General features: G+C 27.7%; 1 protein-coding gene across 2 annotated transcripts; it reads left to right on the top strand.

Moving 5' to 3' along the window:
- The first annotated feature begins 6,347 nt into the window (after positions 1–6,347).
- On the top strand, positions 6,348–22,304 carry LOC103569700 (homeobox protein PKNOX2). Of its 2 annotated transcripts, XM_008547160.3 has the most exons (6): positions 6,348–7,652; positions 17,290–17,558; positions 18,179–18,420; positions 18,676–18,852; positions 19,157–19,389; positions 19,439–22,304. In XM_008547160.3, exons 1-6 carry the CDS (start codon positions 7,598–7,600, stop codon positions 19,453–19,455), a joined length of 993 nt encoding a protein of 330 aa, XP_008545382.1. In that variant the 5' UTR covers positions 6,348–7,597; the 3' UTR covers positions 19,456–22,304. The 2 variants fall into 2 exon arrangements, with proteins under 2 accessions (XP_008545382.1, XP_014296217.1); XM_014440731.2 differs by having other exon boundaries at positions 6,349–7,652; positions 19,157–22,304.
- The last annotated feature ends 837 nt before the right edge of the window (positions 22,305–23,141 follow it).

Here is a 23,141-nt window from a genome sequence, read left to right as displayed (position 1 = left end):
ATAAATATAAAACAAACGTCAAAAAGACGTTTGGTTGTCATTTGGCACCAGAAAGTAACCAGAGCCAGAAATTGTTTGACGTTTATACGGCTTACGGGTTATAAAATGAAATAATAATAATTCAGTGTATAAATAAATATAAAAATATATATATTTAATCCTCCAAGTTAAACGATCGGTAAGTTAACTATTTAAATTATTTCATTGACTAGTCAGATTACTATTTTTATAAATAAAAATATAAAAATAAAAATAATAATAATGATAAGTAGAATTATATTACGAGTGACACGCTGACAGATGGTAATACGATAAATATGAGTTTAGATGTTTGATGTAGGTAGAAGAAATAATAATAATAATAATAACCAAGCAAGATAATATATATGTATATATATTATCATTATCACTAAATTTAATACCTAAATGCCTGAAATAACGCGATAAACGCGAGTAAGATGAAGTGATCTATTTTCTGATTGACGCCATGTATTTTTGCTTCACTTTATATTTTTTTAATATTTTTTTTTTAAATCTGTCTCAAGTCTGAGTGAGTGTTAGAGCAAGTTTTAAGTACGTCGAATGACGAGCAGGCCGTTAGCTAAAATTGTCCTGACCGATCAGGAATGCCATGACCTTTGATTTCCGTCCCGATTGTTTTATCTAGTCGTCCAAAAAAATATTCTACACGCGACGTCGCTTTCGTACTCAAACTTTTATATTCTGTGCTCCCTTCCCGCCTCCCGCCTATTGGGACTAAAATCCGCCTTTAATTATACGACATTATTAATTTATTAAAAAAAACATTTATATAAATTACAGCATTAAGACTGAAAAAAATTATTGCTTCCGGTTTAAGGTTTCAACGTTTTACATATATTTATTTATATTTTTTTATCTTTGTGTAAACGTGTTAATATCTCGCTTTCACTTTTTATGCTCTAAGTGAACTTGTACTGATTTCTGTAAATTTCAGTAGGTTTAGTACAAATAAAAAATTATATCGCATATTTATGTTTTTTTTTTTTTTTTTTAGTATGCAGTATCCATGGGTTTATGTTTCCGTTAACATTATAAACATATATACAAATAAAAATAAATATCTTGACGCAAATGTTCAGGTACACTTGACGACGATATCTCATAAGGGTTCGTTTGCCCGTCGAGCTTGCTCATATATAAATATATAAATATAAATATACATGGTATATTACTTGGGCTTGTCATTGTGTAAACGTTGTGAGAACTTACGATAACTCGAACGACAATATTAGTTCATAAAAAAATATTTGCTATAAAAAACAGTTGAAAAGATAAACAAAATATAGATACTTTTTTTTTATTTTTATTTTTTATACACACAATTATTTTTATTACTGTCATAAAATCCGAGGGATATTTGGAGTATCTATAGTTCTCATAATTATGCAATTTTAATATTTACTTATTTTATTTCTTCCCTAGTCTATTTGATGACCGACGTACCCTGAATTTTTTTACATTTTTTGAACCTCTGCTGTAAAAATTTATCGATCTTGAGCTTCAATTTGATACCCAATACATGATTTTAATAAAAAACAATTTTTATTCAAAAAAACAAAAATTTGAAATTCCCGCGGTTTTTTAAAAATTGAATTTATTTAATATTTTACGTCTATTAAAAGTTACAAGCGTTCTTGCAAGTGTTCTATGACGGCCATACAAAAAAAATGAACCATTTTGATAGCCGATGATTAGAAAGTGCTGGCAAAAAAAATAATGACCTTTGATCTCATTGACAAGCGCTAAGTTTAAAGTTAAAGTAAAAAGGCAATGTTTGATTGATAATTAGTTTAGGATCGTAGTTAAATATACCAATTCTATATAAATAATTTATCTTTGGTTGAGAGTCAGTACTAATCTGTTGATAAATTTTTTTCGTCCTTGTTACCATTAGTAAAGTGGTAAGAGTGAAGAAAAATACTCGACACTCAGCGTGTAACCACTTGACGCGAATGGACTAACAAGCACGCAAACTCTCCCCATATGCAACTCACAATTTGTTGAAAGAAATTATTTTCTAAAGCCTAATTAGTATTCACCTACTAATTAAACTCTCGCTAAAAAATATTAACCATAATAATACCGAGTTTTTTTTTTTTTTTTTTTTTAATATTTATTTATGTTTTTACTTTATTGTTGGGTATCAAGTAGTAAACAGCCGTGTACTATTTAACATATGTAAGAGTATATGTTCAAAAAATTTTAAATAATAATAAAAAGTAATCGGCAAGGCGTGAAAGATAAAAATGTTTTTAGTTTACGAGCAGACCAAACATGAGTCATTTGGATGAATTGTATTGGCAAGAGTTTGCAGGTTGCAACTATTTTTGTTCCTTCATCTTGCGTTACTACATGTACATTGTTTTTGTACATAAATATGTACATATGTGTGTATGTTATGTGGACGGACGTATGTATGTATTTTAGTAGTGTACTTTAGTACAACGAAACGTAAGTACGTGCTCGTCGAGTGCGTAATGCAGGTCGCGGTTACCGACCATACAAAAAGAATTAAATGAAAGAGGTGCGGCATAGCATATTACATATATATGTATATATATGTAGACTTACACACATTGAATTCGTCTTCGTCTTAACGAATGCTTTTGCTTTAATGCTAAACTTAGACGACGACGACGAGGCCTGCAGGCTAGAGACACTGGGTAGTATAGATGCACATTCAACGATTTCTGATGCCAAGACACCGGCGCCATTTCATTTAATTCAATACCTTTTTCTCATTATATACTATTGTCATATTTATTTACCTGTGTCTTTTACTTTATTTTTTGTTCCTTCTTGTAACCAATTGTTGCTTTGTCTCAGGTACTATACGGTAGGTTGCATAAACGGCTATTACTTGAGACGTCACGTTTCAACGCCACTGATAACGAGAAAAAATTTTTTCAGATGAGGTCATGACACTCTTATTTTAAGTGATTAAAAATAATTAAATAATCGCTCGCTATTATTTATGGGGATTTTTTTTTATTTTTTTCTCTATGGTAATTATAGTTTCACTTTTATTGTGTCGTGAGGTCATGTATGCCAATATTTATTTTTATATTTTTAAAAAATGAATTTTGTAATTTTATGGCGGGAATTAAATATTTGATTGATTTTTTTTGGAAATTAAATTTTTTTTTAAAGGGGTTGAATTTTTATGAAAAATAATGAGGCCAGGAATTCAATTTTTCATAGAAAATAAATTAATTTTTTTTCGAGCGGCCCGTTTTACCCCTAAATGTGTATTTTTATTTAATAACTAGGCCATATTAAAAAATGATTATTTGCCGGCTAAAAAATAAAAATAGTGCAGATAAATTTTTAGCAAATAACCCATTTTGCCCCTTTCCGATTATTTTTATTCATAATTTATGATACGAAATTTTAAATACTAAAAGTCATAGTATCGAACCATTCATATATTGATATTAAAAAAAAAAAAAAAATAATAATAATAATAAACTAAAATTTTTTGTCAGAGGGGTAAGTGTATCATCTTATCGTCAAGATACTCACGTTTCTGCTACGTCTTGTACTAAATTAATATATTAAATATACGATCCCACGACAGCAACGTGATGATAAGATAATAAATTAAAAAAAAAAAAAAAAAAAAAAAAAAAAAACTATTTCATATTTTCCCACCTCTACAAATCAGAGTCGAATAAGAATCCTCATATTATTATCACAACATATTTAATCTAAACAAAAATAAAAAAAATAAAATCATTCATAAATTTTCTATAAAATTCTCTTTAATCCCCTTCCTCTCCTCTATCTCCGTACATAAAAAAAAAAAAACATATGTACATTAAATTAACAGACGTCCAAAAATTGCTATGTAGCTATAAGTTATGATAAAACGATATCAAAGAGTAATGACCTGTGTATTAAAAAAAATTCAATATTCATCATTCGAAGCATCAAGTGATGTGTGTCTTACAAGTTATAACACACGTACAATATTTGCCGTACGTTGGAGATGTTGATGAGTATTCTGTACTATCAGATAAGTACGCACTCAAAAAAATGAAATTTTAAAAATTTCTTAGATAATTTATTACATATATATATACATACATACATATAAATGTAATTTTTTTTTTCGTAAAACTGTTACAGTATCAACATGATAATCTACGTCATTAAGATAACAACAGTTCCATCTAAATATATATAAATACAAATATATATATGTTAATGTAAATATAAATAGTTAATGTTTAAACATTTAAAAGCAAAGGTTTTTTATAAGGTCAACTCGATTGCCGACCTACGATAAACCCAACCTTATAATTTTTAAACTCTAATCATTAACTCAATTTTATTTCATTCACTCTATATATACATTTTTATCATTCCTATTTTCCCCATCGAATCCATACACTTATATGCATATATATATATGGATATATTTATTATTTATTATTTATTATACATAAATTTCCTCACAACTAACGTAAGAGGATGCGATAATAATAAACTTATGTAGGACACGAATTAAAATAATTGGTATGATTGTAGTTGAATTTATAAAACGAATTTGCTAGAATTATTTTTATTATTTTTTCTCTTTACTCCTTTATTTTTTATTTATATGTACTATACGTACACAAATATATTATTATTATCATTATTATTATGTATCGTCCGGATGTCGATGTTATGACCTTAGTAACCTCAATTTCTTCATACACAATCAAGGACCGAACAGGTCGTCGTTGTTACATGAGTTACGTCGCACGTGATATGAGCTTAGACAATATAAAATAATAATAATAATGATAGCTATTACTAATAAAAATTCTTTCTAAAAATATGTTAATGCCAACGTGCTGTACGTGAGATTAAAAAATATAAATAATCATGATAGTAAAAAGAGTTTATATTAACAGATCAGCTAGTTTGTATTCGATGTAAAGCTTCTTGTCGGTACTTATATATTTATATCTATATCTATGTCTATATATATATACATATATACTATAAGAGGACTAACGTGGAAAACAAGTGGCTTCCGGCGCTTCGTGGGCGTTGCTCCATTCATAAAACGCTACTTTCCAGCGCACGCGGGATCATGCTAGTGTTGGACAGACTAGAGACTAGACGATTCAATCTACACATATGTATATACTTTTTTTTTTTATATATTAATTTATATGTATATGTGTATACAAAGACGAGTATTGGGTTGCGTGTAAATTACGTTACGGCTTTGTGCACTACAAGGACATAATCGACATTAAAACGGACATGACTTTATCTTACTCAAGTAAAATAGACAGCAGTTGATGTTAAGAAAAAAATATTAATAGATAAGATGACTTGAGATGAGATGAGAGGAGAGAAGATGAGAAAGTTTATGATTTCCTCTTTATTTATCTTTTTTCTTTAGACAAATATATACATATATATATATATGATGTTTTTTAGCGTAAAACATGTGATAGATCCCCACAGAGAAGAAAATTCTTAAGACTGCCGGGAAGTTGGGAATGCAGACCCTCGCAGCTTCGCCCAAGGGCTAAATATTAACGTACTCTTTAACATGTCACCATATATTATATTTTTTTAACGCATTGCTAAATGTGTTTAGTTCTCAATGTATGAATAAATATAAGGAAGGGGTTATTACCCATTTAGCATATCTCTATTTAGTTACGCAACCGATTGCGAAACGGTCAAAAGTCTATCGCTCCCTTATTAACAGTTTCCCTAAATCTAAATTTCAAATTAGGTAATCGCTAATCAATTATTTTAATAATTATCAATAATTATAATTTATTTTAATTAGATTCAAACTTCCGCATAGTAATTTTCGTTAATCCTACTCGGGTAATTACGACGAGTGATTATTAATTTTAAAAGTAATGACGAAAATGTCTTTTTATTTAAATGTCTTCTCAGTAATGAATTTATCGATCTTGGATCGTCTATAGCCACAAATTATCAACATTGTAATATTGTCGACTACATTGTCAGTAATTGCACATTAGTCTTACCATATATATTATCATTATACATTTCCATTATTTAAATAATACTGACAGATGTTGTCCGTAATCTCAAGGTACAGATCTACTAGACAAAATAATAAAAGTACCGTCTAACAAATAATCTTATGAAAATTTCCCAACGTATACTTAACAATAACTACTATATATTTATCATAAACACCATAAATATTAATGCCTATGTGTAATTTAAAGAAAAGAAAATTCAAAAACTAATTTGAAATAAATGAACGATTGTCATTACGATAAATTTAAAATTGTAAATTATACTCACACCTTAAGTAGTTGATTGTTCTTAAATTTTAAGTTCGTGCCATTACAGCGGCCTACGTCATACTCTCACATGCGGGCCATTTGTTGAGATAATTTTTCCAAGAATCAAAGCTAAGCTTCTAAATTAAGGTGCTGGGTCGGATTGAATCTGTGAAAATTATCGAACCCCAATACCCAGGTCAGTCTAGGGCTTTTGTTCCTTAATGTAAAATCACATTTACAAGTACCCATTACGAGACAATGTAATTATCTTGTAATGTTCGTACTTACCCTTACCCATACTCATATCCATTATCCATAGAAGAGTGGGGCGACATGGTCAAACAGAGTTTCAGTGTAAGTGCGACCGGGCAGCTGTCATAGGATAAATTTTCCCGCCAACTGGCAATGGCTGCTCCAATTGGTAGGGATAAGCTCTACTGTCAGTACGGTTGTTAAGGAGTAGGGGGCTTGTGAATTCAGCGTCTAGCTGTCCTGTCAACCGGCGTCGGCGTGCTACCTCACTCAGCTTCAGTCGCATTTCGGCATTCGTATCAGCACAACCTCCCGACATTGAGACTTTGTTTCATTTTGTTGGGATCTCTACGCGTCACAGTCTTACCTTACATTTAAACTTAGCAATTACAACTACCATCTAAATATCTAACAATTTATTCATATATATATTTGTTAACTCATATATATATATGAAACTTGATAGTTACAAAAGTGCGGTATGTCAAATTCAGCGTCACTCAGATCAACTGCTACGACGCCGTCATTTTACCCGCGTGTTGCCGTGTCAAAGTGAACAAAGTTATTAATTTAAGTTGGTTTAAATTTATAAAACTGTCAGTGAGTTTAAATATTTAAATAATTTGAATATTGCCGGTTGATAATACTTATGATTTAAATATTATTTGAATAAATGTACTTTTGTTTGAATTTAAAGTGACAGCACGTGAGACCGGCCGCGCGTTCGAGGTTAACGCGGGTTTTTAAATAATAGTATTATTATAAATATATATAATAATAATAATAATTATAAATAAAAAATAGTTTTTTGTGATTTTTAAAAGTGGTTGTGAGGGCCCGGAAAGCGGCCTTGAGAGCTGCTGTCTACCTGACACAAAGAACGGTCACGATTTCGTAAATTCACGGCAAAGACAAGAGTGTTGGTGGGACTAAATTCGGTTGGCAATTCTCGCAAGAGGTTTACAAGAACACAATCATTTTTTTTTTTTTTTGTTTTTTTAAATTCTTATTCTTATTCTTCAATCACGATGTTAGCGTCTGCAGCTGTTAACGACGACCAGAGGTTAACGATGGAGAGAAGAGGTATGTCAATTAACATTTTTTATACATACATATATATATTTATATATTAATAATTAGTAATTGTCATTGTCATGGCTCGCGACTTTTGGCGGCTAATTTCAGAAATTTGAATTTGAATTTTTAACTCATAGATTTAGATTTTTTGTTTCAAATTTAGACTGTCATTTTTTTGACAAATGACTGTTTTCTTTTTTATTAATTTTTTTTTTAGTAATTTTTGTAATATATATGTATACTGGCGTCTGGAAAAAAGTGCAGGTATACGTTGACGACTCGCCAAACTGTGTGCGTGTGCCCCCACTCATTTAGCAACTTCCTTTTTCGCGTGCGCACATCCCGCGCGCAGCTGTCATGATGCTTTTTTTTATCCCGAATTTCCCGTTGAGACGATACGAGTCGAGTAATTTTTTATTATGGGATATTGGATATGATGTACTAAAGATTTGCCGGTATCTGGTGTCCTATCACTCGAGCCGCGGTAGTGGGAAAAAAAAAATTTCAACCGATTTAATCATACTGACGTTAGAAAGCAATTAACAGTTCGGATTTTTTTTTTAAACAAATCAATTACAAAAAAAATAAAATAAAAAAATGCACATGTAGAAAATTCAAAAATCTATATGTGCAATTTCTCAAAATATTTTTTTTTTTTTTTATTCATTATTTGTAAAATGAATTCAAAAATTTATCAACGTCAGCTAACTTATGATCTTGAAGTTAGTAGACAATTAACAATTTTCAAATTTTTTTTTCGGCAAAGCAATTAAAAAAAAAAAAAAGTAAAAAAATGCACATGTAGAAAATCAAAAAATCTATAAGTGCAATTTTTTAAAATATTGTTTTTTTAATAATTTATCATTTTAAAAAAAAATTCAAAAAATTATTAAACGTCAGCTAACTCGATATCTCACTGATTTAATTAAAAGAATTATTGTCATTTGCGTTATCTCTTAGGGACATTATGGGGAGCGTTTTATCTTACGTTCGATGACGGAATGTAATAATAAAATAGTTAAGTTAGATAACAAATAAAAAAGCTGGATAATTCCTGGATACCGGACAAAGTCCGTGGAACGAAATAAACGCTTTTGTAGATATGGATATGGATGTAGAGGTTGATGGTGACGGTGATAGGATCGTGTGACGGGATTAGGCAACACTCTTATACATAATACCTCCGATATTATTATATATTATTATAAAATACTTGCTGATGTTGTTTACTAATCAACTGTCCGTAATTCGACAGTTACTTTACTCCAGTGAGCATTGACTTAAATGCTAAACTATTAAACTGCGTGTAAAAATGGTACATACATTTTGCCTGATACTCATACTCGACTTGACTTTACTTGACTTGAATTTACTCTCGCACTCATATCGAACGAGTATGAGCACAAAGTCGAAGGTTCTTGAGACCGCAACTTAGACAACTCTCGTCCCCATGTTTAATTTATTTACTCGTCCGCGACACCCATGGCATTTCTATATCATATACTTTTTCATACATTTAACAGTTTTAATAATTTATCATATTGAGTAACATTTTTTTTTTTTATTTTTTCTACTGAAAATCATAAACGTTTTCATGTCCTCGGATAATTAATTGTCCATGGAGGTCACGTTAGATGTGTAATCTTTTATATTTCACACTTCAGTTATATAAATACATATACATTTACTTTTTTTTATCTTTTATTTGGATAAAAAAAAGTCTAAGGGAACGTCTAGAAAAAAAACATTCCTTCCAAAGTAATTTTTTTTTTTGATTGCTTGTATGCAGTCACTTCCGCGCAAAAAATAAACAGGATAGTCATCAGGAATTTATAATCTCAATTGTCAACAAAAAAAAAATATATATTTATATATAAAAATTTTTGAATAAATAATTATTTTGACAAATGTCATTGTGACATTTGCGATAAATTTGTCTGATAATTAGAGTTTAAAAATAAAATGTCCAAGTCAAAACAAAATAAAAAAAAAAGTATATAAATAAAGTACGAAGAATGTAGATGATGTTATTTTAGCTTAAATAGATATAGAAATAGAAGTAGACGATAAGGATGTAAGGTTTGAATTTAGAGTAGTCGCGATGTGATCCGAGAAACGCGTGACCGCGTGGTGAAAACCGCGTTCTATTCCTCTATTGCTTATATATATAACACCGCTTATACGTCTCAGCTCTGAGACACAAGTGTACGTTCACATATATATGTATATACATATATATTTGTCACGTATGTGTAAACCGTGTGAGCGATGATGTAGACCCCGTAGTGAACCGAGAACCGACAGCGGCAAAATCCAGACGTCCGCCACGTGGTGATGCCACTGACGCCGCATGAGAAAATTCAAATTTAAAAACTTGTCCATTATGTCCATATACATATATATTTAAGAGACAAGTTATAACTCGTACATGAGTTACACATGTTGATTGAGATTTTTAAAAACTCTTTACCCATATTGTTTAATGTGTACATGTGTAGAGACACATGTATGTCAATGCACATGTTTATCATTTGTCATTAAAGTAATTTATCACTTACAGACATATACTTTATGAAATATTAATTAACTCGTGATTTTAATAGGTAAATTAAATTATTTCAAATGAAACTATTAGATTACAAAATTATTTTATCAGTTATTACTTAGATAAAGTTATACTATTATTGTTGTTTATATTTATTATTATCGAGCAAGTCCATTAAGAAGAAAGAGTAATAGTCGAATGATTAATGTATATAGCGCATATCCATTCACATTTAAGGTTGTAATGTCATCCGAGTTATATTCAATGCAAAACATTAACCGCGTGCGCAAGCAGATGTCAAGGAGGTTAGTGTATACGTGTCAGTAGAATCGTTTTCATTGGTACATATATACATATATATGTACATATATGTGATTTTTTTATTGTACTTTGTTGGCTTTGTTATTAAACAAGATTTTATCTTTATATTAATTACAGTAACACTTTGGAGTAGAAATAAGTTTTTATGAGAACAGAATCCGAGATTAAATGTTACTTTTATTTTATTGTTTATTAAAATAAATAAATTTACTTAAGAGATTAAGTATTTTTTTAAAAAATAACTTATTGATTATCAAATATTTATGACAGTGAATTACATATTGTATTGTAAAAATAAAGTACAGTGTAGTGAGTAAGCGGCGATTATTAAGTCAACTGAGTTCAATTACTTTCTCGAGGTCTTTGATGGATAATATGTCTCCAAGACACAGCATTCCACTTAATGACGCTTTGGATAAAATAAACTACTAAAATTAATTAATGTTTTATCTCGGATCTATTGTTCAAAAATAATTAACCAATTATTGCGTTTTTTTTTAATATGACATAAGTCCGTCTTGTGACGGCCGGTATATATAATGGTCTCGTGATTTTCTTATTTATATATATTATGATATGTTGCTTTGAAAAGTGTAATAGTTTTAAAATATAACGTCTTGTTGCGATGCCAGATATTTTTAATTGTTGCATTACGAGTACGATCATTCAATAATTTTTACTTTTTCTATGAATTGGCAAGGTTACTACGGAAGTTATTAACTTCCGTCTCGTTTTTTTATTCATATATATTTGTAATAAAAATAAATGATTTTTAAAAATTAGTATCGCGCGCTAATTCAATTCAAATTATTTAAATAAGATAAGAGGAGCTTAAAGTACAGTTAGATATTTTATAAATAATAATAATAATAAAGAGTTATAACTTGACATATATATTTATCCTCGTAAATATAAATACATTTACTGAGTATTTAAGTGCATATGCACGCGAAAAAAATTTTCCCGCCACTTATTGTATTACGTTTGATAAGTAGTAAACGATAATAATTCTGGAGGCTCGATTATCGCCCTGTCATTCCCAACGTCACTTTTGTCTCTTATTACCTTTTAACAAACGTATACATATATATATATATATATATACATATGAATACATAAATGCACCGCATTACATATTCGACGTTGCGTCCATTTGTGCAATAAAAATAGAAAAAATTTTTGTTCCCACATTTTTTTTACATTTAATTACTTTTTATCTCGCTTAAATATTACCAGTAAATTTTTTTTCTTTTTTTTTTTTTAATATTTTAACGCGATAATGGCCCAGGAAATAGACAGCCGATTAGATTACTATTACAATTAATTAAAAAATAAATAAATTTTATTTGAAATGAGAAAAGTTTTTTTATCTTCATTGGGATAGGATTATTTGAGCTTTACCTTGATAGATAAAAAAAAAAGAATTATAATTTAAAAAATTATTTAAAATTTAAATTTGGTATCGATCTGAGATGATAAAAGTGATCAAGTTGATTCAGGTGCTGAAGGATAGTTTTATTGTCAAATATGTATATTATTATTTGTACTGTTATATATATACATATACATATATGTGTCTATAAATGAGTGGTATATATATTATTGATCGTTGACAGTTCGCACGCAACATTTAGGTCAGTCGAAACGCGACACTCGTGAATATGACGGATGTAACTGGCTTTTGCTTGTGATGCCGACTGTAGACAACAAACGTGTTACTTATTCTACAGTATGATGATTTAGCTGTGTGTCAGTCAGCATATGTATATATATATATATGAATGTATATGTGGTTTAGCCGCTTTGCCCGGTCGCGCTAGCAAGTTGCTTAGAAGAGCTTACAGCTTTAGCTTAGTGACTAAAATTACCCCGGAGGGTTACTGGACCTTACGTAATTTTTCGCACACAGGCGCCGTCTGATGCTTGAGGAACTTCCTGGCATCATCCATAAAAACCGTCTCCGTCATATTATTATTTTCATTAATATATTTTATTTTTAAAACTCCTTTCTGCCGGCTACTAATTAATCAAATTGCTCATTGACTAATCAGCCGTTCAAATTTCATTGACAATTTTTTTTTTATTTTTAATAAAACCCATTGATTTTGATCAACTGTCGTTTTTTAAGAAGGGGTTAAATGGGCCGATTATATTTGAAACTGACGTCTAACGATTGTAACAAAAAATCAAAGTTTCTAAAAAGTATATTTTTAATTCCTTTTAATTGATAAATCTAGAAACATAAATCGTGATAATAGGTGTAATAAAAAAATATGACATTGAACAAATCGTTAAAATTGACAGCCCGCGGTTACGGAGTATTAGGTGTCAAGCTTTGTCGGTAATGATACCAAACCAGTATTATATATATTTATATATATATATATATATGTGTGTGTGTGTGGTTTTAGATATGTGTAATATATATAATGGTACATACTAAAACACTTATTGCCGACGCAACTAGTATACAACACGTCTATCCACTGATCTCCATATATCCCGGACTAAATACGGAACAACGAGCGGCAACGTGGGTTTATTTTGGTACCGTGTAATTTCTAACTCTATCTTCTACCAGTGTTCTAACTTTGCGACATTATCTGTCTATGTTGGTCACTGAGTAAGCAAACTTACAGCTTGCGAACCTCCACTCGCAATATAATACTCATAAATATATTTATCTATCCGTAGAAGCATTAGCATACACCCTGGAAAAAATATCAGCCCCTGGCTCCAACGACTGTCTGGGTCTAATGAGTCTCCGTTTCTATCTCCGTCTCGGTATTAATTTTAATTTTGCTTTGAGTCGAGTCTAGTCTAGTATAATCTCGTCTTAATACGACCCAAGACTGACATTATTGTTGCTGGACATCCAGGTATTTATAACACAGCACATTCTGACTCCACTCGTGTCTACCCAACTGATGTCTACTGATGTCTACTGATGTCTACTGTCTGTTGTCACACCACTGTCTAACAGTATGTAGATGTGATGAAAGACGTGCCGGAAACACGTGACACCCAAAACAATATCTTGATGTTATTTATTTAGATTTTTTAAAATAATTTTTTTTTTTTTTTTAATTCAAAAAAATAATTTATTAATTAAAAAAAAAATAAAAGTTATTTCGGTGACTTTTTTTTTGGAACTGATATGAAGAAACACTCAGAATAAATTTAATTATATATTGAGTCATGGAATTAAAAAAAAAAAAAAAAAAAAAAAAAAAAAAAAAAAAAAAAAAAAAAAATGAAAATAAATTCAAAAGAGTGTAATGACACTTGGGATAGTTGCCAAAAACTTTCGACTTTTAGCTAGATCGTTTTAGAGAGACGTCTATAGCAGGACGATAAATTGTTATCCGAGTTGATAAACTCTCGAACTTTTTAAATCTTCGATACTTTTATGAATAAAATTTATTTATTTATTTATTTTTTATATCATATATCTTATTTCGGAGATAGTTGCTAATATTTATATCTGATAACAATGTACACGTGTAAAATATAGATTAAAAAAATTATCAATTGCTTCTTAAATATATACAGATACACATACATATATATGTACGTATATTTTTTTAAACAAAATTGAGTAAATATTAAATTATTAAAAAGGTGTCAGACATTTGGATTTTTATTAGCGATACCCGAAAGTCTGGCCTCGATCATCGTCTATAGAGTCGCATATTAATAAAAAAGTAAAATATTATACAAAACTAAAAAGTTAAGTCGCGAGAAACGTCACAGACCCACGTGTATGTGAACCAAGGTCTCTGCTACCTTACCAACCATCCAGACCGGGCTCCGTCATATTTTTTTTTTTTTTTTTTTTCGTATTACGAAAGACAATATCTAATGTAAATTTATTCACCACCATATACTTTTTTTATTTAAAATACATTTTACAGCTCCAAGCTTTTTCCATTTAATTAAAATTTATCCCCGCCCCTATCTCTGTCACTATCACTATCACTATCGCTATCGACACTTACAATAATTGATAACATTTAATTATTTATTTATCAATCGCATAAATAAAACCATATATATATATATATATATATATATATATATATATATATATATATATATATATATATATATATATATATATACTTTTTTTTTTAAAGATCGTAAACTTTAGGAAATGGCTTCTAATCAGGTCAAATGTCAAGAACTCCCGGTTCCGGCTGTTCCGCAATATTTTCTTCATTCAAATTACCATTTTAATTGATCCATAGTTTTATTCCCATCACCATAACATTTTAAATTTACAACTTGTAATTTAATTTTATTATAAAAAAAAAAAAACATTTAGTTTATGAATAAGATAAATATTGTTATTAAATAATTATCGGGTATTTAATAACAGTATTTTGTAAATAATTAAATAAGTTAATAAAAATGGAGTTTTAATATCCGGTACACGTGCCGTTACATCTGCTGCAATTCCCATCATTAAAAAAAGTTTTTTTTTTTATTTTTATTAATCAACTTTAAGGTTTTTTTAAATTGATTATTATTTACAACGCGCGAATATTTGAATATATTAATGATTTATTAATTAATGATACTGAAGTTAGCTGACGTCTATTAAATATTGAATTTTCGAAAAATTGATAAATTAAAAAAAATGCACCTATAGTTCTTTAAATTTTCTACAAGTGCATTTTTTTATTTTTTTTAATTTTTCAAATTAAATCATTGAAAACGAAATTTGAAAATTTTTAATTGTTTGCTAACTTCAGGATTATATTTGAATGATACTGAAGTTATCTGACGTCTATTAAATATTGAATTTTTGAAAAATTGATAAATCAAAAAAATTGCACCTATAGTTTTTTAAATTTTCTACATGTGTATTTTTTCATTTTTTTTATTTTTTTACATCAAGTCGTTGAAAACAAAAAATTGAAAATTTTTAACTATCTGCTAACCAGGATCATGATTTTATTTTCGTGAAGAAAAAAATATACTCGGGTATATTTATTAAGTAGATCAAGAGAAAGTATATTTGGAGAAAAAATAAATATAGCATTACACATATATGGGTCCTTAGAGTCCTTAAGATTTTAAGTTCCCCCATGGTAGATTTTTTTTCTTCTTTTTTTCGGGAGATAAAGAATTTCGGGTACTGAGAAAGGAATAAAAGATCACAAGGGCGTAGAATATTCTTTATTTAGTTGCTCCACTAATAAAATGAATAGAAATAGAAAAACATATATATGAGTATTAGGAAGGTGTATAAATGGTTGAGTAAATTTTTGATGAAGCAGGTAAACGATAATTTATTCAAACCTTGATTACAAATTCTATTCATCTGTATCCGAAATACCGAAAGTTTAAAATTTATATTTAAATTTTCATTGTCAAAGTTTATAATTTAAATATATATATGTATACATTACTTATTCTTGGAAAATGTTATCTAGGCATCTAATTTTAAATATATCAAAAATTACTTTTCTTAACGTCTAATTTTAAATATGTCGTAATGATTGTGTACTTTGAGTACTTAACTGTGTAAGTAATATAAAATACATTAGGAGATTTATATAGATATTAATTTTAAAGACTTTTAAATAATAATAAAAAAAAAAAACTATTAATTTTTGTTTAATAGTTAACCTCAAGCAATATTTTCTCACGTATTTATTTAGCTGAACCAATAGTCTAAGAATTTTTATTACAGACATAGTTAATACTGCCATTATCATACTTATATATTGGAGTAGTCGTTTTTTTTATTGCCTTTGTTTGGTGATTCATATTTAAATAACTTTTCAAATTTTCAACAAAAATGATCGGGTTTACACGTTTTTTAGGCGAAACTATTTGTCTTAGATTATGTAACTGAAAAATTCTCGGGTTGTGAAAAAAAGAATTATAGTTTTCAATCCAAAAATCGTTATTTTTTATAATTTTGAAGTTGGCCGATGTTTAATAATTTTTTGGTTTTTTTTCAAAACGATAAATCATAAAAAAAAAACATTTGAAAAAATTGCGCCTCTAGTGTTTTAAATTTTCTACATGTGCATATTTTTAGTTTTTTTTTTTTTTTTTTTTAATTGTGATTAATTAGTTTTTTAAGTTTAATTGATGAAACTTAAGTTAGCTGACGTGTCACAATTTTTGGATTTTTTTCAAAACGATAAATTATACAAAAAAAAAAAAATTTGAAAAAATGCACTTGTAGTTTTTTAAATTTTCTACATGTGCATATTTTTGGTTTTTTTTTTTTCGTGTCAAAAATTTGCTGAAAAACAAATTTGAAAATTTTTATTTGTTTGCTAACTTCAGAGTCATATTTTCTTTTGCTACTTCTTGAAAATATTCGTGAGTAAAAAGAGATTTACAACGGGAGTTTGTTTTTCCATGAGTGATTTCCTCCGGAGTTAATTTTACTCCAAAGGGATCGAATAAATACAGTGTCATCTACTCCGAATTTAATCCGCGTTCTTTGAAAATTTTTAAAAACTTTTTAGCAGCATTGAAAATAAAAATAAAAAACGTTACTCTAATATGTATGTATATATATTAATATGTATATTTATATATAATGTTGCAATCAAAATACGGAGCTTTGAACTATCGATCCGACAGTTCTGTTGACCTGATATAAAATGCGATTGGCATGCCATTGCCTAACTGACAGACCGATTCGCAATCTCTATATACAAAAAAAGCCAGATGATTAATTACTTAATATACAGCAACAACTATAATAATTATGTCATTTTTTTTTTAAACAACTGTTATTATTTGTTGCAGCGAGAGGACGGTTTCAATCATCCGGCAGCACTGATGACGATCAAAGTGGATCGGATATAGATCCCGAGAGCTCGTCATTACGTCGTAAAAATCAGAGAATATTATTACACTCCTCGGACTCACATGGAGTACGTAAACGTCGTGGGAATTTACCTAAACAATCTGTTAAAATATTAAAGAGATGGTTATTTGAGCATCGTTTTAATGCTTACCCAAATGAGACTGAAAAAAGTTATCTTAGTCAAGAAGCTAAATTGACAAATCTTCAGGTAAATTATTTTTTTCTTTTTTTTTTTTAATGCAAATATTTAATTAATTAATACTGGCGCTTATTATAATTTTGTTTTATCATAAATTAACTTTATAAATTTTTTTTTAAAACGTATCAAGTCTGGATTTCATCCAAAAAATAAAAAAAAAATAAATTTAGTTTTAATAAAATATTATCTTGAAATTAACAGATAATTAACAATCTTTGGATTTTTTTTCAATAAATCAATTACAAATAAAAAAAAATAAAAATATGCACATGTAGAAAATTTAAAAAACTACAGGTGCAATTTTTTCAAATATTTTATTTTTATAATTTATCATTTTTTAAAAAAATCCAAAAATTAGTACACGTCAGCTAATTTCAGTATCATTAATTAAACTCAATTAATTATAATTAAAAAAAAAAACTAAAAATATGCACATGTAGAGAATTTAAAAAACTACAGGTGCAATTTTTTAAAATATTTTTTTTTTATAAATTCAAACTTATAAAATTAATTAAAGTTAAATAAAAATTTGTTAAAATGTGATTACAAAAAATAAATAAAATAATAATATATAAATTTGATCGACATATATTTATAACTAAAATAATAATAATAATGATTATGTACAGGTGTGTAACTGGTTTATAAATGCCAGGCGTCGTATTCTTCCGGAAATGATAAGACGTGAGGGTCATGATCCTCTCAAGTACACAATTTCACGTCGCGGCAAAAAGATGCCAGGTGGAAATGATCATCAGCAGGCGGCTGGGTTGAGTCCCAACGCGAATCGCGACTGGGACACGACAATGCCTGACAGTGCCTCTACACCACGTAGCCACGGCCGTGATTATGAGGATCGCGTTATGTACAGGTGAGCTTTTTTAATGCCCCCAATTACCTTACCAATAATAATAACAACAACACCATTTTTTGCTAACTAAATTATTTTACATTCGCTCATGGTTATTTCCCTGATAACGATCGTTAAATTACACAAACTCCGGCAAATTATTTCAAATCATTATATTAATTAGTCGCCTCAAGATAGACAGCTGTCACCTCAACACTTATTTAAATAAAAATTATTATATATTCATAAATTAATTTATTAATCTTTTTATTATAGAAGTGAAGAAGACAGTCCGAATGATTACGAAAGTAGTTGTCATAGCGAAGAAGAACGTCCGTCAAAAATGCGTAAATGGTCAAGTGTTATCGTTTACCCGCAATATTCAGAAACAAAAGTCGAGCCGTCGAATGAATTGAATTACGACGAGGCAGTAAATCATCCCACAAGAAGAGGGTAAGAATTAAAACTATTTTTAAAATAATCCTAATTTATATTTTAACATTAACTACTTAAAATTACAATTACTTAATATTATATCTTTAAAGATAAAAAAAATGTTTTAACCAATTGCGTAATAGTTGCGATAAGAGTGATTATTATTTTTGATACACCGGGCGCCAACTATCTTTTATTTGACTTAAAACTTTTTTTTTATCATGTATAAATAATTTTTTTTTTTTTTTCTATTATGCTCAATTGCTCAATACTGATTTCGTGATATCGTTAAGAAATTTATACATTTGCTATTTTTTTTTAGTGAAGAAATGATGGTCAGTAAATCGGCGTACTGGAGCGCACCGCGACAGCATTTACCCGCAATCTCGGAAGTCCAAGAGTCGGAGAACTGCATGAGCAGTAGTAGCAGCGTCAGCAGCACCAGTGCTAGTGAAAGCAGTACTTGCACTATTATGGAGACAATAAACAATAATTTGAGTCATGGCAACGAAACACCACCGCCTACACCACCCGACTCAGCTGTAAATGATAACAGTAACTATCGCACTACAATCCCTTTTAATTATAACTATCACCATAATAGTAAATTTCAGGGATTGATGATACTTGTTGAGACAGCGATCGCTCTTGATAGGATGAAAGAGAGGTATCTCAATCACGACTGATCCAATAATAATATGTAAATAAATTCATATTTATTTATTTACTATTTACTTTTTTAAATCAACCGCTAACGTCATTCATTATTCAGTTTTTTTTTATTACTCAATAACCGTCTGATTTTTTTTTTTACTGATTTTTAAATTGTTCTCTATCATTAGTTAATTAATTATTATTATTCATGTATTTAAAAATCGAAACGTTTGTGCGCCTGAAAATTAAAACGTTTTTCAAGCAATGAAATTAAAAAATTCAGGGAATTTGACTGCTTGAGGAATAGCTCTGGAGATGGTATAAGATTTTCAACTGACATACCATCATCTGTATGCAAAAAATGTCGGAAATGATTTCGGGTTTATCCAGGCCGGGAACTATATTGTTAATGAAATTAGGCTTTTGAGGCTTGGGTTCAAAACCAACTAGATCATTCTTTCTATTTAAAATTCCCCATTAATTATGATGCTAAAATTAGCCATCTAATAATTTTTTGATATTTTTTTAAAACGATACATTTAAAAAAAATATTTTAAAAAATTGCACTTGTAATTTTTTCAATTCTCTACATGTGCATATTTTTAGTTTTTTTTTTTTTTTTTTCATTAAAATGAACAAAAAAAAATTAAAAATTAATTGTCTGCTAATTTTAAGATCGTCATTAATTAATATATTTTTTTTGGACCATTTTCTATTGGATTCAGATTTTTGAAATTTTTCTGTAGTATGTCAGCCGGAAACAGCTATCCATTTACCCCTAAGTCACCTATAAGCAGTAAAATTACTTGAATTTATTTAAATTTCTTGGCGCGAAAAACGTTACGATTTTCAGGTACATTAATATTATTAAAATGACTACACGTAAAAAAATGGTATATAGTTCAATGTAGACAGAGTACAATAATGATAATTAAAGAAAGAAACAAAAAATGAATAATCAGTCACGATTTAACGATACGTGTGCCTTTTGTGCGTCAATTAGACTATCGTAACTTAGTCACGGTCCTCGTTAACGTGCCTAAATGTTTTTAAATTGATACACTATTATTATATTATCTTAAGACACGACGTTATATATATATATATGTATATTTATATATATATATGTACTGGAAGTAAATCAATAAGTCAGCAAAGATATAAATATATATAGCAAAAAAAATGTCTTTGCACGTGTGTAAATTTAAATAGTATAATGTAATACACGTTTCTTATCACTATAATTATATGAACAATTGATTATGATTATAATTATAATAGTAATTATAATTATTATCAAGTATAAGGTATGACTTTTTTTTTTAACGTTTATAAACGTTATTTTGTAAGTAGGTTTTTTTTTAATTCGCATATCGCATTAAATATTCGTGTTTAAAATAGCGATAACTTTTTTTTCTTTTTTCTTTTTTTATTATTATTTATAGTTTTGTGATGTTTACACTAGTGTCAGGCGAGACGTTTAAAACTTTTGGTTCATGATTCATAATATTTTTTTTATTTTTTAATAGAAATTGAAATTGAGGTTTTTTTATTTTTACCGTCGCAATTTCGGTGGTTTTAATTTATAATTATTTTTATTTGTCTACTTCAATGGATTGAGTTTAAATATTGTAATGACTATGATATATTTTGTGGAATTTTTTTATTATAGAATTAGTAGATAGTGAAAAAAAAAATTAAAAAATTGGAGCATTAAAAAGTTGAGGCAGAGAACTCGGGATATTTTGAGTACTAGAAGTAATTAATATTCTGGAGCAGAAAGAGCAGCCGCGTTTTTCAGATTATTTTAGAATCACTTCCGTGTGAAAAAAAATTTTTAAGTATTTCGCGGATAAAACTTGTGAATTTTGTCCGGTGTTAAATTGCGGCTTTGGAAATTTGAGAAAAATTTATTTTAAATTTTATGTGGACAAATTTTAATCTTTAGTGTACAAAGTTAATTTTTTTTTTTTTTAATACAAACATAAAAATTTGTTCATATAAAAATCAAAATTTTAAATTTCTAAAATTTTGATCAACTAGTAAAATTAAAAGAATATAAAAGTTGATTTAAAATTTTATGCGGACAAATTTCGACTTTTATATGAACAAATTTTGACTAGTGTTAAGTTAAATTTTTTTTTTTTATATAAAAATTTGTTCATATAAAAGTCAAGATTAAAAATTTCTAAAATTTTGACCACCAGTAAAATAAATAAATAAATTATGTTCTCAAGTTTTAAAAAATAAAATATTTGAACTCTCAAAATTTCCCAGTTCTAAAAAAATTAAATTTTGTTTACACGGAAATTTATTGATATAAATTGACATATCAATAAAATCTAGACAGTATTACTCTAATAAATTACTGTTTAACCCGTTTACAAAATAATTATTTTTATATTATCAAGTGCCTCAATTATATACTCATATTTTTTCTTATGCTCCTGAAGTTAACAGACAACTGCAAATTTTTTTTTATAATTTATCATTTTGAAAAAATTCAAAATCTTCAGACGTCAGTTAACTTCAGTATTAGTTTTCTTTACTATTTTACAATATTTAACGATAATTATAAGTACAGTCATTACAATATTTATTTATTTATAATGATAATAAATTTTTTAAACGTAACTCGCAATTAAAAATCTTCGAAAATATGCTCAATTAAAAAAAAAAAAAAACTTCCTTGTACCTTGCCTTTGATTTCGTATTTTTTCTTCCATTACAATAATCAACAATTTATATTATTATTATTATTATTATTATTATTATTATTATTATTATTATTATCATTATTATAATTATTAATATATAAGAAGTACACGACCTAATTAAAGATTTTCATAATTAATTACTAAGGTTTATACAATTAAAATTACTTTTTTTTTATAAAATTAAATCCTTATTATTTCGTAATAAAATGTAAATTAAAAAAAAAAAAAAAAACAAAAAAAAACAAAAAAAGTTTTTAAAAAAATACAAAAAATTTATGTAATAAAATTTTATAAAAAAAATTTTTGTAAACAAAAGTATTTTGATTTTTAAAAAATTTGTTATAAATAATTGATAATTAATTTAAAAAAAATATGTAAGTTTGATTATTAAAATATCATGAAATAATAAATTGGTACAAACACCAAAGACTTAAAAATATAATAAATAATTACACAATAAATAATTATGTAGATTTTCACATTTATAAAATAAAACTAGTGATTATTTTTTTTTTCAACCGTATGAATAATTAATACAGAAAAAAAAAATGATTGAATCAATGTACAAATTACTAAAAATTACCATATAATTTTTTAAAAATATTTAATACTCGATAAGTTTGGCGCTTTATTATTTCATTGATAAAGCAAATATATGATTATTTAAATATGTAAGAATGAGGAGTGAGTTAATGAGAAATAAATTAAAAAAAAAAAAAAAAAAATTATATATGTAATAAAATTGATTAATAATTGAAATGTAACATTATCAGGTGCTGGTATCACTTAAAATAAAAAAGGCGCCAAAAACAATTTATTTAAAAATTGTTAATTTATTATGACACTAGTATTTTATTTATTAAATTTAAACAAAAAAAATATCAGGTACCAGCAATAAAATAATTTAAATTTCCATTAGTATTCAAATAATTTAAA

Source organism: Microplitis demolitor, chromosome 1, assembly GCF_026212275.2.
Source record: "Microplitis demolitor isolate Queensland-Clemson2020A chromosome 1, iyMicDemo2.1a, whole genome shotgun sequence".
In the NCBI taxonomy this organism is placed as follows: domain Eukaryota; kingdom Metazoa; phylum Arthropoda; class Insecta; order Hymenoptera; family Braconidae; genus Microplitis; species Microplitis demolitor.
This window is presented reverse-complemented; position numbering and strand designations above follow the sequence as displayed.